The 16,106-nt window shown below is 37.8% G+C and overlaps 1 protein-coding gene across 1 annotated transcript in view; it reads right to left on the bottom strand.

The window, feature by feature from the left end:
* The window catches only part of LOC108713039 (podocalyxin), a 43,846-nt gene extending 29,247 nt beyond the window's left edge, over positions 1–14,599 (bottom strand). The window contains exon 1 of the mRNA XM_018255699.2: positions 14,240–14,599. Coding sequence (XP_018111188.1) covers positions 14,240–14,282 — 43 coding nt within the window. The 5' untranslated portion in view covers positions 14,283–14,599. The remainder of the gene's footprint in view (positions 1–14,239) is intronic.
* Between the last annotated feature and the right edge of the window lie 1,507 nt (positions 14,600–16,106).

Genomic DNA, 16,106 nt, shown 5'->3' with positions numbered 1-16,106 from the left:
TCTACACATTCACTCTGGACAAGCAAAACTCAAAAATGATTTAGATAATTTCCTGTACTTAGTGAAATTATATCTAAACTAACAAGGAATCCATGACTCATTCAAACACTTCCACCATTACGCAGTTTGCTGTCATCACATGCTGTGATATAAACATTTGCCTGATGCAATAAATACATTCTAATGTAATAATAGGAATGTTTAACCTGCAGTATTTCTCAACTCTACCAACATCCAATGGGTCAGGACTTTTCCTTAGTGTCAGGAAAATAGATATAAACCTCTATTATTGTGTCCAAACTTGTTAAGAACATGAACCAACTTATATCAACTAGATACTATAAATCAGCAATTCTTTGATCCATGGATTGATACCTTTTATTGAGAACAAAACAAACCACTGCCTAGTTGCATAGCTGTCATTGTCAGTAGTATTTGCCCCACTCTGGAGAGTGGCTGTGCCAAGCTGAATCTCCAGTGGGGAAAACATTAATTGATAGATGCATTTTAACCCCTGGTGGCTCAGTCATGTGTAAACCCAGAACAAACAAGGGAAAGTTGTGCTCACCACTCGTTTAAAACTATTAGGTGAGGGTGCAATGAGGCTGTGACCACAAAATACATATAGTCAAATACAAGAGTCCTCTGCACTCAACCCATTATCAATATATTTAAGACAGAGACATTTTGTGCATACTGCTACTGAAAAATGCCTTACCCTTTAAACAAAACAGGGATTGTTTGTCCATATATTGCAATATATTTAAGCTGGCCAACTACGTCAAAGTCATCCCATATCTGGCCAGTCCTACGCTTAATTTTCATCTGATTCATTAAGAATTCTATTGCTTCATTGTACATTTTACAAAAGGGATTAAGTTTTATCTGCAACTTACTAGCTTTTTTTAAAGTAAAACTACCAAACTTGGCTGCCCTTTTATTATTAAAGGGTAAGGCATTTTTCAGTAGCAGTATGCACAAAATGTCTCTGTCTTAAATATATTGATAATGGGTTGAGTGCAGAGGACTCTTGTATTTGTCTACAACAACAATGCTCAGCAAGAAGAATGCAGATGATTTGGGTCACTATAGTCTTGTTTAGCAAAACTAGCTATCCTACATCTTTTCAGCTACACATAATAAGGCTTAGGGAAAAAACACAACTCCGTAAATGCTGGTGCACTTACAGTTGTGTCTATTGATACTTTTAAGGAGGTGGGCAGTGAAAACCTACAATGGCTGCCTTATAGATGCAGGGGTCCTAGACTGCCAAGAAAAGAGTGGTGCTACCACAAAGGGGCTGGGTTTGGATTTTGGACATGCCCAGGTAGGTCTAAAGGGACCATGGCAACTGTGAGTGAGGGTCATGTGGTGCGGCCCATACATATGCAACTCAAGCTATGCTCCTGAATTTTATTAGCTAAAAAATGTATTTATTTTGCCATTGTTTATTATATTAAAATGCAAATGAGATCTGACCCCCCCCCAAAGGAAACAACATATTGGTACATATCAGGTGGTCTTGTACCATAGCTAAAGAATTGTTTACTGCTGATTTACTGAAACAGCTTATAATTCTCGATATTCTGAACACACCACTGTGAATAAAGCAGACTCTTTGCAGACTTTTCAGTGTCTTCTGCGGCTAAATGGACTCGTGCCTGACTCTGGCTGATGGACAGACTTGATCTTTTTAGCTTTGCTTAACTAAAATCCAGCACATATTCATTATGCAAAGGATGACAGCATCTTTAGAGGACACTTAGGCCAGATTTATGAACAGATGAACTTCTTGCATTTTTATACAGAACGCTATGGCTATGGCTTTCTTTTGGAAATGTGAACCATAGAGTAAAACAATACAAATTAGGTTAAACATATGGGGCCCTATACAGATTAGTAATCTATTATCAGAAACAGGATTTTCAATACAACTCCAGTCAACTGTGCTTCAATGTGTCAGGTTTTTGCATCACTCAATTTGTTTTTCTAAACAATATTTTGTAAATAATAAGTGTTTGATGCTTACTTATTAGGTCACTGAAACACTGTTCTTTGTTTCCATGTGATTACTAGGATTTATCTGAACTCGGCCATCTTCCCAGAGGGATCACTGTTACTTTGTTTCTAATGAATGGAAAATACTCTGGTTTAAGGTGTTTCTTCCAGGGCTCTAAGAATATAAATGTTTCAATGCCCTAGCTCAGATCATATTTGTGGAGACACCATAGGACCATAATCTTTGATAAAATGAGGTGTTTTGATTGATAAGAAGGACATTTTGAAATAAATTCATGACTGCTGCATAAGTGTTAAAGATTACAGGACAGTTGGACTATTATTAAAGGAACAGTTCAGTGTGAAAATAAAAACTGTGTAAATAGATAGGCTGTGCAAATTAAAAAATATGTTTCTAATATAGATAGTTAGGCAAAAATGTAATATATAAAGGCTGGAGTGACTGGATGTGTAACATAATAGCCAGAACACTTCTTCCTGCTTTTCAGCTCTCTAACTCTGAGCTAGTCAGCGACTTGAAGGAGGGCCACATGGGAAATATCTGTTCAGGGAGTTTGCAATTGATCCTCAGCATTCAGCTCAGATTCAAAAGCAACATATATGACCCATGTGCCCCCCCTCAATTTCACCATTCATATCTATCAATATTTCTATCTATCTATCTATCTATCTATCTATCTATCTATCTATCTATCTATCTATCTATCTATTCATCTGTCTATCTATCATTAGTTCACCTTCAAATGAAGTATTATTATTATGCTGTAGACAGTGATATTTCAATTTGCAATAAGTATTTTTTTTGCATTGTTTTGCTTTTGGCAGTTCTCCAGTTAGGAGATTCAGCATTTTACCCTAGCAACCACGTCAGGGTCGGCCCACTGGCACTGGCCGCCATGAGCCGTACTTTCCACGCTGTTTCCTGACCTTCCCAAACGCGTCCACACGAAGGGATAAGAAGGCACACACTGGTGGTGGGGAACTGAGGGGATTTTGTGGCTGGGGCAGGTAGTGGTTTGAATGAAAGATGAATATGAGAGGGCCTGAATAAAAAGCCTGAATAAAAAGACAGGAAATGAAAAGTAACAATATCAATAAAATGTTAGCCTCACAAAGCAATTATTTTTTGCCCCCCAGGGTCAGTGCCCCCACTTGCAATGTGGAAAGAGGAAGGCAACATTTAAAAACTATAAACAATGAGAAATAAAGACCAACTGAAAAGTTGGAAAGGATAGTACATTCAATAACATACTAAAAACGTAAACTTTTACTACCTCTTTACTTGCTCCTTGAAGCTGTATCTGTTAAACTAATTGTAATTTAATGTGTTTTTCTCTAAAGCTCATTTTTTATTGTTGATGATTTTGATGGTTTAAGTTCCCCCCCTTTCCACTGTTAGTTAAATATATTCATATACAATGTATCTAAAAGGTATTAAGCTATGACTATATCACATCTACAAAGTGTCCTATTCAATCAGTTTCTATATATATAATCTGTAACACAAGTGTGTGTGTGTTTGTGTATATGTATATGTATAAAAACATTGGCTCTCTAAAAATGTAATTAAAAAAAATTTTGAATCATAAAATATAGAAATTCAGATATTAGTATACAGGCCCCTTAGTTATCATATCCCCCAAGTTCCAACTGCAAACAATAGAGGTACTATAGGATACATATTGGCAATGTAAATGATGCAAAAATGTATGTGAATGATTCTGTGAAGAGACCTGAACCACCATTGTGTACTTACTACATTGTAATTGTTAACTGACATGTCAAAACTAATAAAAACGTAAATAAAATAAATTTATATGTATATAAATAAAAAAAAGTTATAATATCCCCCCTGAAGCGCCTCTTTTGCAGTGTAAACAACCCCATAACAGAGACATTATTTACCTTTCAGTAATATCCTGTTTGAGCATTGGAAACCAAAACAGCACGGCAGCAAGATGGGCCTTACCAGCGCTCTATACAGTGGTAGAATGACCATCTCCTGTGGCCAATCGATGCCCCTTTTAATACAGCTCAAAACCTTGTTTGCCCTTGCAGGTGCTGACTGGCATTGATTACTTCAGCCAAGTTTATTAGCTTCACAATCCTTCTCCATTACATTAGCCTAGAACAGTCCCATTAAATGAGAAGGGGTGCCAAAAGTTAGCCCTCAGTGATTGTATTCACTTACCTGATACCCTGGGCTGATGTAGCACAGAGGGATCCTCTTCCTGCTTCTTCTTTCTTCACAAAGGTGTGCATGCAAAGTACAGTAAAAAGCTGAACTTTAACAAGAAAGCTCTTCACTTTTCTGTGCATGCATGCTCGATGGTGCCCACTGAGAAAAACCCAGGGCAAGTGCAGTTTTCTGTTATCCGGTATCAGATAAGTGAATACAACCGCACTCTGTACACAATGCTGTAGCCACTTTCCTATCCATGTACAAACAAAATAGACCAACAGACCTTAGTATAGAAAACAGTTGTTTGTGGGTCACTATATCCAACACTTTTACAGAATCCAGATCACATGAACTGCTCCCCCACTGTCCAACTTCTTACTAACATCATCATTAAAAGCACTCCCCTTCCATTTATCATGACCTAGCCTTCATAAAGCCATGCTAATTACTGCTCATAACTCCATTCTCTAGAACATAATTTTGAATGTGTCCCTTCTGAAATGTCTTTAGACCATAAATGATGTAGTAAACATGTACACAAAGTACAACATTTGCTGCATACGCCAGACTGGAGAATTTATCAAAAGCTGAATTAGTAAATCTGGATTATTTAAGCAAAACAGTCAACGAAGACGACTAAAAACGCAACGGAGTGCCAAAATGCATTAAGCAATGGGCATATATTTTTACCTAGGCATACAAAATGTATTTGTAATGACAAGTACTAAAATGAAGGTTGTTTATGAAGGCTGTCCTGTACATCTCCCTTCCTAGGATGCAACAGGGATGCTATAAAAGCAGCTGTAGTGCTTTGTTTTGGAAACTTTAACGAGGATACTCCCATGCCTAGTCAAAAAGTTGCTAGAAGGGATCTTAATTATATTAACTTGCACAGCCAATATGTTTATACAGATAAACAGGGCTCTCTGTTTAGATTAATATAATGGCAACCCAATACATATCCTGTATAAGAGTATCTTCTTTTATGTATGAAACTTGAGAATTGACACTGGACCAATAATCAATATTCATTGTATGGCTTAAAGGAACAGCAACACCAAAAAATTAAAGTGATAAGTGAAAATATCATGTAGTGTTGCCCTGCACTGATAAAACTGATCTGTTTGCTTCAGAAACACTACTATAGTTCGTATAAACAAGCTGCTGTGTAGGAAATTGAAAAAAGGCTATATGGCACAGGTTGAACAGTGGATAAAAGATAACAACATTATGTTACACATATGTTATTATTCAGAGTTTATCTGCTGTGTAACCTAAGCCTTTTCTCCTTTGAATTGCTGCCCCTATGGGTACACAGCAGCATATTTAGATAAACAATAGCAGATTTTCAAAGTAAACACACCAGATTAACCAGTGCAGGGCAACACTGCATTATATTTTTATTACTTTAAAACAATTAAATTTTTTGATTTTACTGCTCCTTTAACTAGTCAGTACCTCACATACATTTGTTTGTACACAAAGTTTTTACAAGGAGTACATATTTTTGATCACTGTATTTCGTTTAGCAGTGTATTTTGCTCTTATGTTACTTATCTGCAAGTCTTGTTTGACTATTTGGATAGTGGTTCTATTTTAGTTGTGAATATTCTAATAATATGATTATCTAAAGTTGGTCTGTCCCTGTGAATGGTCTACCATTTTGAAAAAGACTTTGCCAGTGTTTATACTTCCTTGTTCAAATGATTTACCTTTAGCCATATCAGCACTATCTAAACACACCAAGCAGTAATACTTCAGTGTTCAACTGATTTATTAGCCATATCAGCACTATCTAAACACACCAAGGTCCTGTCCAGCACACACAACTCTACTGATATGAAGCTGACATTCTACTGGAAACATGAACTTCCTGTTAGATGGAGAAGGAATTGCAGGACAGGATGAGAATGTTTAGCCTGACCCTATTCTACAAAATCCAAGGAACTGCCCCCTCTTACTTCAGTAATACAAACTTAGAACATTTAAAACTGCACTGTCCCTTTTATACATCAATTATTCATAGCATACATTATAAAACTATGATTTAAAACCATTTATATGAAAGCCAACAACAAAGACAATACATACTTTATTTACTTCTGGATGAATGCTATTTTAAGGAATATATATACAAACTTTAGGGTGCCTAAAGTTCTAAATACTTTCACACATGGGGTTTCCCCCCCTCACACAAAACAATAACTTAGAGACAGGTTTACTGGCTGTGTGAAAGACACTTTAGAGATCCACTGGAGCTTGGAGTTATATTATGTAACTTATTCATGTAAACTGCTGCTGATGCGTAACTTATTAATGTAAACTGCTGCTGGAAGAGTCAGTGCTATAAAAATATAGGATAACAATACCATTAAATACTGTAGGGATGTAGCAGACAGTTATGCTTGCATAATTTGTGCCCCCAAAGTTAAGGTGGCCATACACGGGACGATAAAAGCTGCCAACAGACCAAGTCGGCAGTTTATTGGCCCTTGGCCCGTGTTTGAGGCCCCCCGACGGGCTTCCCCGATCGAGATCTGGCCGAAAGTCGGCCAGAACCCCATCGGATGGGACAAAAAATCCCGTCGGATCACGGCCGCATCTGTTTATTGATGCGGTCCCGCAACCCGACCCCCGTTTCCCATGCATTAGGATCCGATCGTTGGGCCCTAGGGCCCACGATCGGATCAGCCCGATATTGCCCGATATTAGATGGCTGCACTAGTAATGTTCCTTTCAACAGCACAGCTGTGGGCAAAATGCCCATGCGCCATTAGGTCTAAAGAGTATTTTTGTAGTATGACTACTAACTACATCCCCATAAGATTTTAGATGAACTTTTGTTTATGGCAGGCAGCATTATTGTAAAAAGCTCATACAATAGACAGGAAGCCCGGCCCTTTGAGCAAGTCAAATCATGTTTCCTATCTTCCTCCTTCACTTGTGACAGCAAAGCCAATTATTCATTTCTAATACAAATGACACAACCATGATGTCACCAGATATATCAATCACAGGCCTCATTGCTATTACGTGCAACACCCATGTTGCATGCATAGTTACTCTTTTTATGAAAAAGTAATCTTGTGCATATTTGCGCACACACAAACATATAATATATTTATACAGTAGAACCCTGATTTTATGTACCCCAAATATGTTTCCCTGGATAGTTTGCCATTTATTTGCGTTTCCATGCTTGTATACTCACTTTTTTTTCGCCCAGATTTTATGTTTACAACTACTCAGGACCATAAGGAGCAAGGCACAGCGTCTGGCGAAAGGAAGTGCTGTACTTAACACCTGCCTTGACCAGGCAATAAGTAAAGGACATCAGCTGGACTGCACATAATGGGCATGTAGGTACTCAGACATGTATCACCTGTGTTTGTGCCTTACCTTACAGCCAAAATTTGTATCAATTTGCGATACTGTCAGAATTCCGAGCCTGATAAATGACACCATGATTTTGCACTTCTTTAGTCAATGAGCTTTAATGTCTGTTTTGAATGCACCAAGCTAATTTCACTGCTCCAGCTTTTAGTCCTCAATGTAAGTAATCATAGAAACCCATGGTCTGAAATAGTAAATGAACCAAGCCACTGAATCAGTGGTAGAATGGCTATTGACTCTTTGGCAACTTTCAGATAACAAATTATATTCTATGCAAAATGGTTCTTGTGAGTGAAATCTGATTAAGTTGGGTTATTTAAAAGCTCAATACAAAAGAAAAATCTGTGGATAGTATGTGTTATGAAGGGCGTACCACAAAATTGCTGTGAGGTGAGTAAGATGGATTAAAATAGTTCTAACACAACCCTGCAATTTTTTTTCCCCTGGACATTAAGTGGGATATTTAAAACATGTTTGTAATTCTGTATTTTGTCTTATTTTAATTTGTCTTTAAATCTAATGCTTGCACTTACCCGGTCCAGTTTTAGCTGTCTCCCTGAGCCTGCAGCCTCATGTTGCTGGGTTGTGTAGTAGAAATTGTATAGGGGTGATTTACTAAAAAATGGGCATAATTGCTTCAGTGCAGTAACTCATAACAAACAAAAAGTAATTTATTACCGTATATATATTATCAGTTTTCTACAGGCAGAGCACATGAAGCAAATATCTGATTATTTGCTATCAGTTACTGCACTGAGGCTTTTTTTTTTGTTTTTTAGGGTTAGTTAATGAGTCCCATTACTCTAGCCTTTCAGACCCTTGCATAACCATTCAACCCACAATAACAGCCATACAATCAATTAAAGGAAAAATAATGTTGAGCTCAGCCAGTACCAGGTACATGAGAATGAGAATTTACATTAAAAATGCAGGATAAGCAGTGGTGTAGGATTGGGGTTGGTGGGGGCCCATTTTACCTGCAGTATTTCTATTTAATCAGTATATGTTTGATGTGTACACCCTTCTACTGTACAACATTAAAAATATGCTGGTGCTTTATAGATTCCTAATCATAATAAGTGGATCTTTGGCTTTGAAGTCTACCACTCACACAATGTGATTCTGCTGCAAGTGTAATCTGATGTAAGTGATTTACAAAGAAATCAACAGAAACTGGAAACTGCAAAATTGTTATAAGTGTTAAAGTAAATGAATATTCACAACTGAAGTCACTTCTGCAGTGTTTTCTAAATCACCACAGAGGTTTGTTACCCTTGTCTATGAAACCTAATTTATTCTTTGAAACTGACCAACTAACATGGCAAAGGTATTCCATGTTTTTTGGCATTTATTCAAGACTAACAATTAACAGTGTTAAAGTAGAAGGAAAGCTACCGAAGCAGTTTATTGCCAATAGATTAGCCACAATAGTGCAGGCTATAACACTATATTTATTCTGCAGAATGCTTTACCATACCTGAGTAAACGGCTCTAGAACATCTCTGTTTGTTTGGGATAGCAGCTGCTTTATTAGCTTGTTGTGACATCACTTCCTGCCCGAGTCTCTCTCTGCTCACTCATAGCTCTGGGCTCAGATTACAGCAGGGAGGGTGAGAGGGTGAGTGGAACAAACTGAGCATGCTCAAGCCCTAGCCCTGGAGGTTTGAGCTGAAAACAGAAAGTCTGATACAGAAGCCCATGTGTACACAATAGAAGGAAAGAAATGCAGTGTTTCTTTTGAAAGAGGACTCAGAGCAGCATTACTTTGAGGGTTTACTGGTGTATTTATATAGACCTTTCTTATATGACTTACTTAATTTTAGCCCTTCCTTCTCCTTTAAGTGAAAATATGTGGAGGTATTTGTGATCAACCATTAGTAGTAGTATAGGACAGTAACTTAACTACCCCCGCCGGGCCCCAAGGGGGGTGCTGACCCTGGTGCAGTCTCCCCCCCGCACCCCCTGGTAGTTCCGCCACTGGTATAGGAGTGGTAAATGGTAGGGTTTATTGTTTGCTATAGATTACAATTTATTGCTGTAGCTGAAGGGTTTAACAGGTGGAGTTCTGCTTTATGTACAAGGAATGAAAGGCCTGTTGTCAGTCAGTATTTGACTAGAAGCTGATGTCTTCTGTTTAATTTATTATCCACTACTTTCATAGATATCAGAGAAAAAAATGTCAGAATTCCAACTTTAAACAATGAAATTTGAACAGGTTTTTTTTTTTATCTCATCGCTTGCTGCTTTTTTATATACATGATACCAAGCAAACTGAATGAAAGTCAGGGGCACAAGATGTTACCATCTGTACAGATACTTATTCAGCAAAGCCAAGAAGCAACTGCACTTCTGAGGCTGGATTTGTGTGACAGGATTAACCCATGCAGCACATAGACATTAACATATAGACAAAATGATGCCTACCTTCAGGCTGTTGGTATGTGCTCTACTTTAAAGGAAATGTCAACCCAAAAAAAATAATTCTAAGCAACTTTGTCTTATACATGCATTACAAATTTTCTATGGTTTTTAAGTTATTTGTTTATGTATTGCTAGTGAAAGCAGTGTTTCTGTTCCTTTCTATTCTCTGCCCAGATGGCTCAAACTGTTGATACAATGTAAGACAAGGCACCTGATTAACTGTCTTTGCTGGGGAACTAAGACTTTTGCAACATTGTTTAAAAAGTAACAACCAGGAGTTAAATGTTAATGTTTTTACAAATAACTTTAAAAGCGCTGACGTTTTTTTAATAAATGTATATTGAAAAGTAGCTTATAATTATGTTTTCTTTTATTAAAGGAAAATTTTAACCCAAAACTAAATATTTAAGCAACAGATAGTTTGTCATATTAAGTGACATATTAAAGAGTATATATATATTTAAGTAAATATTGTCCTTTAAAGGAATTGTTCAGTGTAAAATAAAAACTGGGTAAATAGACAGGCTTTGCAAAATGAAAAATGTTTCTAATGTAGCTAGTTTAGCTATATTAACTATAACTATATTAGAAACATTTTTTATTTTGCACAGCCTATTCTATTTACACAGTTTTTATTTTCACACTGAACTGTTCCTTTAACATCTCTTGCCTTGTGTGCTGCCTCAGAGATCACCTGACCAGAAATACTACAGCTCTAACTGTAACAGGAAGAAGCGTGGAAGCAAAAGACAGAACTCTGTCTGTTAATTGGCTCATGCGACTTAAAGGAACAGTAAAACCAAAAACTAAAAGTGTTTTAAAGTAATGAAAATATCATGTACTGTTGCCCTGCACTGGTAAAACTGATGTGTTTGCTTCAGAAACACTACTATAGTTCATATAAACAAGCTGCTGAGTAGCAATGGCGGAAATTGAAAAACGGCTAAATGGCACAGGATAAATAATGGATAACAGATAGCATTATGTTCTACAGAGCTTATCTGCTATCTGCTGTGTAACTTGAGCCTTTTCTCCTTTGAACAGCTGCCCACATGGCTACGCAACAGCTTATTTATATAAACAATAGTAGTGTTTCTGAAGCAAACACAGCAGTTTTACTAGTGCAGGGCAACACTGCATTATATTTTTATTACTTTAAAACAATTTAATTTTTTGATGTTACTGGTCCTTTAACATGTATGGTTTGTTTGGTTTATTTGTGTGCACCGTGAATCCTACAATCCCAGGGGGTGGCCCTTATTTTTTAAATGGCAATTTTCTATTTAGGATTACCCAATGGCACATACTACTAGAAAAGTATATTATTATGAAAATGGTTTATTTACATGAAGCAGGGTTTTACACCTGAGCTGTTTTATGCAATATCTTTTTATAGAGACCTACATTGTTAGGGGGTATAGTTTTCCTTTAAGCAAATTTTTATTTTGGGGTTGACTTGCACTTTAACAACAGGTCTTTAGGTAGTGCAACCCTGATATAAACTGTTGCTATACTATAGGTGCTTTGGTGCTGCCTGCTCAGTCAAGTGTGCTATTACATTTTCTGAATGCCTTAATCCATTGATATGCTGGGCCCTTGGAATCTGCAGGGTTTATCAAAATCTTCCATGCTTAAAGCAAGTTGGAATTAAAGTAGCAAATGAAAACCTTTAATAGATATGATTTGTATAAATGGACTTTCACATTATCTGGCTTCTGATACATACTGTCCTTAGTGCATGTGTTTGGGTGGCTGTAGCAGGAATCTAGATTGTAAGATCTACTAGGGCAAAGCTGAATAGCAACAAATAAACATTTTCTGTAAAGAAATATTAAATTTGTTGCCACAAAATACACATGGATATTGTTATTCATATCAGGGTCCTATAAAATTACAATTACAAATAAATATATTCTACACTACCATTAGTCAGTGGGTAGGTGTGTGGGAACTGAATTCAATAGCAGTTTTATTGTAATTGGTTAATTCAGGCAACAGAACTATGAATAGAATACTCGGTGTCACTACCCTTTAACCTCTTCATTTAAGAAACAAAAGGCTAACTCTGGCACATCCCAAAGCTAGAAAATTGTGATTCCAATATGCATTCTGCTAAATACGCCCTTTTTTGTATATATTCAGATATTATAGTAACATCAGTAATACCCAAATGCTTACTTTTTTTTGTAGTTCAAAACATCATTTGCATAGCAGTGAATTAAGTTTGTAGGCAGTTGTGTTCTGATGCAAATGGTATTTATTTACTTTTTGTATTTTAACAGTTTTGGAGCATCTTTAGCTGTCTAACTTGAAATAAAAATTGCTATCTGCCAGCTTGGGTCCCTGGTCTTTTTATCAAGGCACTGGATTGAAGGACGGGATTGAAGATCATGAACTAGAAAGGACCTTTAAAGAAAGTAAATTAAGAATATCTAAGAAATATATATTCACATTTGGCTTTTTCAATATCACTGGGGTTAAACCAACTGTTTGCATGGAAAACTGGACTTAACTGTACACACTCCCGACAGTGTCGGACTGGCCCACCGGGATACCAGAAAAACTCCTGGTGGGCCCAGGTGTCAGTGGGCCTCTTGCTTCTAACCATTTGGCCTATTTCATGGTCATTCCTTCATTTAGTATAGTATGTAGAGAAAAGAGACTAGGAGAATAAAGAGGTTGAGTGAGGTTCCAATAGTTTAGAATATGGGCCGTTAGTTTAAGGTTTTCTGGTGGGCCCCTAGCATCCCAGTCTGACACTGCCTCCTGATCAGTCAACATCAGAATGTACTAATACATTTATACCTTGCTTCAGACTTCAACAGAAGTCAGTGGAATGCAGTTTTTAGTTTCCAAAGCATGCAGTCTAATCCAATTATTCCATAAAGGCAGTAGGTCAAATCTCATCCATCCATTTACATCCATGATTATTATTGTTATTATTATTTTTTATTGTTCTTTATACTGCATATTTTACAGTGCTAAGTGCATAGAAAGGTAGAAGGGTGCATACAGTACATCAAACATACACATAACATAAAAATACTGATCAATGCAAGAGGCAGAGAGGGTTCTTCTTATTAGATTTTACCCCTTAAAAATATAAGTAAATTATATAATTAATGCCTTTTCTAACAGCACATTATGGGGTTATTTACTTAACTCCGGTCTGGCAAAACTCAAATTTTTTTTTAAACTCAAATTTTTCAAAATTCAAAAAGCCTGAACCCGAAAATCCACCATCTCAGACCTGCCGAGGTTGTGTATAAGTCAATGACAAAGGTCCCTATCCTATTTTCAAGTTTGATGTGGTCTGCGCTGGAATTAGCCCGAAAAACTGACCTTTTGGGCAAAAATTCAGGCTTTTCAGGAAAAAGCCTGAAAAAAAGTGCAGTTCTGGAATCATGTAATATATGGTTTTTGCACAATATTATTTCATTATTTTATTTATTTAACTATTTTATTACCCAAACTGATTAAATCGAGCTTTTTCATTAATAATCAAATTGTGGATTCTAGTTTGGTTGGACTTTTTTTATTTAAAAAATGAGAAAAAAATCGGATTTTGATAAATAACCCCCTAAGTGTTACATATACCAGGTGCTTATTTACACTAGAGGTTTCACATTAAGTTAAAGGCTGTATTTGTACAGGTACATGTCTGGGTCACACTATGGTCCTTAGGGCAACAAGCACATTCCTTGGATACATTGGCTCTTTATATGCAATACGTGTTTCCTGTGTTATATACTGTAAAAGCCTTTAAAGGTTAAATTAGTTCAAGAAAGTATGTTGCTTGAAACATGATGGTTACTCAGGTAACTGTAAGTGTACCTGCTGGTTGTACAGTTGATAACATGGCAATATCCCCTCACACTACACTGATTATTATTAACATACAATCTATGCACAGCATCCCCTGTGTAACATGTATGTGATTTTTGTGGCTAGGTTCCCAGGCGCTGTTTCTAGTACTTTTCATCATATGTACAGTACCACACAAGCATACTTTAGGTTTGATAGCTGTAGTTTAGTGTGCGCAATAAAACCAGCATGGGAGACAATTGTTAGACTATCCTGGCCAGCACATGCCCACCATCACATAAAGCACAAAAGCGCGTCCAATAACACGCACGGTGTTGAGATAATCGCAGCAGGGTGAGACTAGGCAAGTGCACGGGAAGTGGAATTTTGAATGAACGAAGAAAAGATGTGCGCACTTACCCACAGCCCACAGGATGGTCAGCAACAGGTTCAGCTTGCCCATATTATATCCGGCTGAGCTAAAATTTTGAAAATGTTGGGCGTCTGGGAGTCTTTGGTGCCTCCGGTTGTGGTGCTTTCACTTCAAAGAGTATTGTGCGATGCTGCTGGGAGAAGCTGCTCCTTTCTCTCTGCCTGGGATTCCCTTGCACCACAGTGATGCTCTGATCGCCCAATGAACTGCCGCCCTACACTCTCTCTCACAGCCAAAGTAACGGGACTCGCACAAATCCACTATTCCCTCTCCAATAGGAAAGTACTTGGGTGGGACCCGGCAGCCCATAAAACAATAACAGAGGAAACTCCTCCTTCTGCAGTGAAAAATCAAGATATCTGCAGGATGCTAGAGCAATTCCTTTGACTAATCGCAGATCCTCTGTAGATATGTGGACATTCTGGGTCACTTAGGATTAACTGAGTGCTCCTCAGACATTTAACTACAGCGCTGCTGGAGGAATTCACCTCACAGAAATGCACAGCTTTGCTTCTGGACCAGGCCAACTGTGACAGGGACCAAACCAAAATGGCATTGTGCACCAGGAAGTTAGAACATATGAGGACCATATTTATTATAAGCAATAAAGCACACTCACCTTAGTGTATATGCATGAGCAGTGTGGGGCTGGGATGCCAGGGCCCCACCAGAAGACGTTAGGCTGAGGGCCCACTTTCCAAACTATTATAAAATACCTCCAGTGTCGGACTGGACCACCCGGATACCAGGAAAACAACCGGTGGGCCCAGGTGTCAGTGGGCCTCTTGCTTCTAACCATTTGACCTTTTTCATGGCCATTCCCTATTTCTTTATGAGAACAAAGAGGCTTAATAATGGAAGAATATAGTATAGTATGTAGAGAAAAGAGACTAGGAGAATAAAGAGGTTGAGTAAGGAGAAAAGGTATAGTAGTTTGGAAAGTGGGCCCTCAGCCTAAAGCTGGCCATAGATGCAAAGATCTGATCGTACGAATCGAGGATCGGTCGTTTGGTCGATCGGACAGGTTAGAAGATTTCTTTCGGGTAATATCTCTGCATGTATTGCCGATCGTACCATTTTCAGAGGAAGACTGTCACTAGCTTTGTCGGACATAACTTTCGTATGATTGCTGTCAGGGGCAGAACATTGCTGATCTGTTCTTACTACTTCTGAATGGTAAGACTTGGATCTTTATGGTTAGTGGCAGGTCGGGAGATAGGAAAGTCCGATCGTACGTTGATTCGTACGATCGGATCTTAGCGTCTGTGGCCAGCTTAAGGTTTTCTGGTTGGCCCCTGGCATCCCAGTCCGACACTGAATACCTCCTCTGCTCGCTCAACCTCTTTATTCTCCTAGTCTCTTTTCTCAGCATTCTATACTCTATTATTCCATTATTAAGCCTCTTTGTTCCCATGAAATAGCCCAAATGGTTAGAAGCAAGAGGCCCACTGACACATGGGCCCACCGGCAGTTTTCCTGCTATCCCGGTGGGCCAGTCAGACACTGTGCATGAGTAAATATGGTAAAATGTTTCTTCAGACTGTATATTAGTAAATTATAGCTTTACCAGCAGTCACAGCAGCAGTGTATAAGCACAAAACGGATGTATATAGTATGGGGTCCTACTTGTTTATAATCCCTGCATTTTTAGTTTTGCTAAATGAGGATTTCAATTCAAATTTAGGTTTCTGTGGCTAACTGTGCCAATTTAGCTGTTGCAAAACTACAACTCCCATCAATCACAACTTATGGCTTTTACTGCCTTCCAGAGATTTATCTTTCATTCTGCAGCTCAGTTATAACTGGTTAGGCTTAGTCTTTCTTTACTTGCTTTGACATATTGTAAGACATAGA

The sequence above is a fragment of the Xenopus laevis genome, chromosome 3S (genome assembly GCF_017654675.1).
Source record: "Xenopus laevis strain J_2021 chromosome 3S, Xenopus_laevis_v10.1, whole genome shotgun sequence".
Classification (NCBI taxonomy): Eukaryota; Metazoa; Chordata; class Amphibia; order Anura; family Pipidae; genus Xenopus; species Xenopus laevis.
This window is presented reverse-complemented; position numbering and strand designations above follow the sequence as displayed.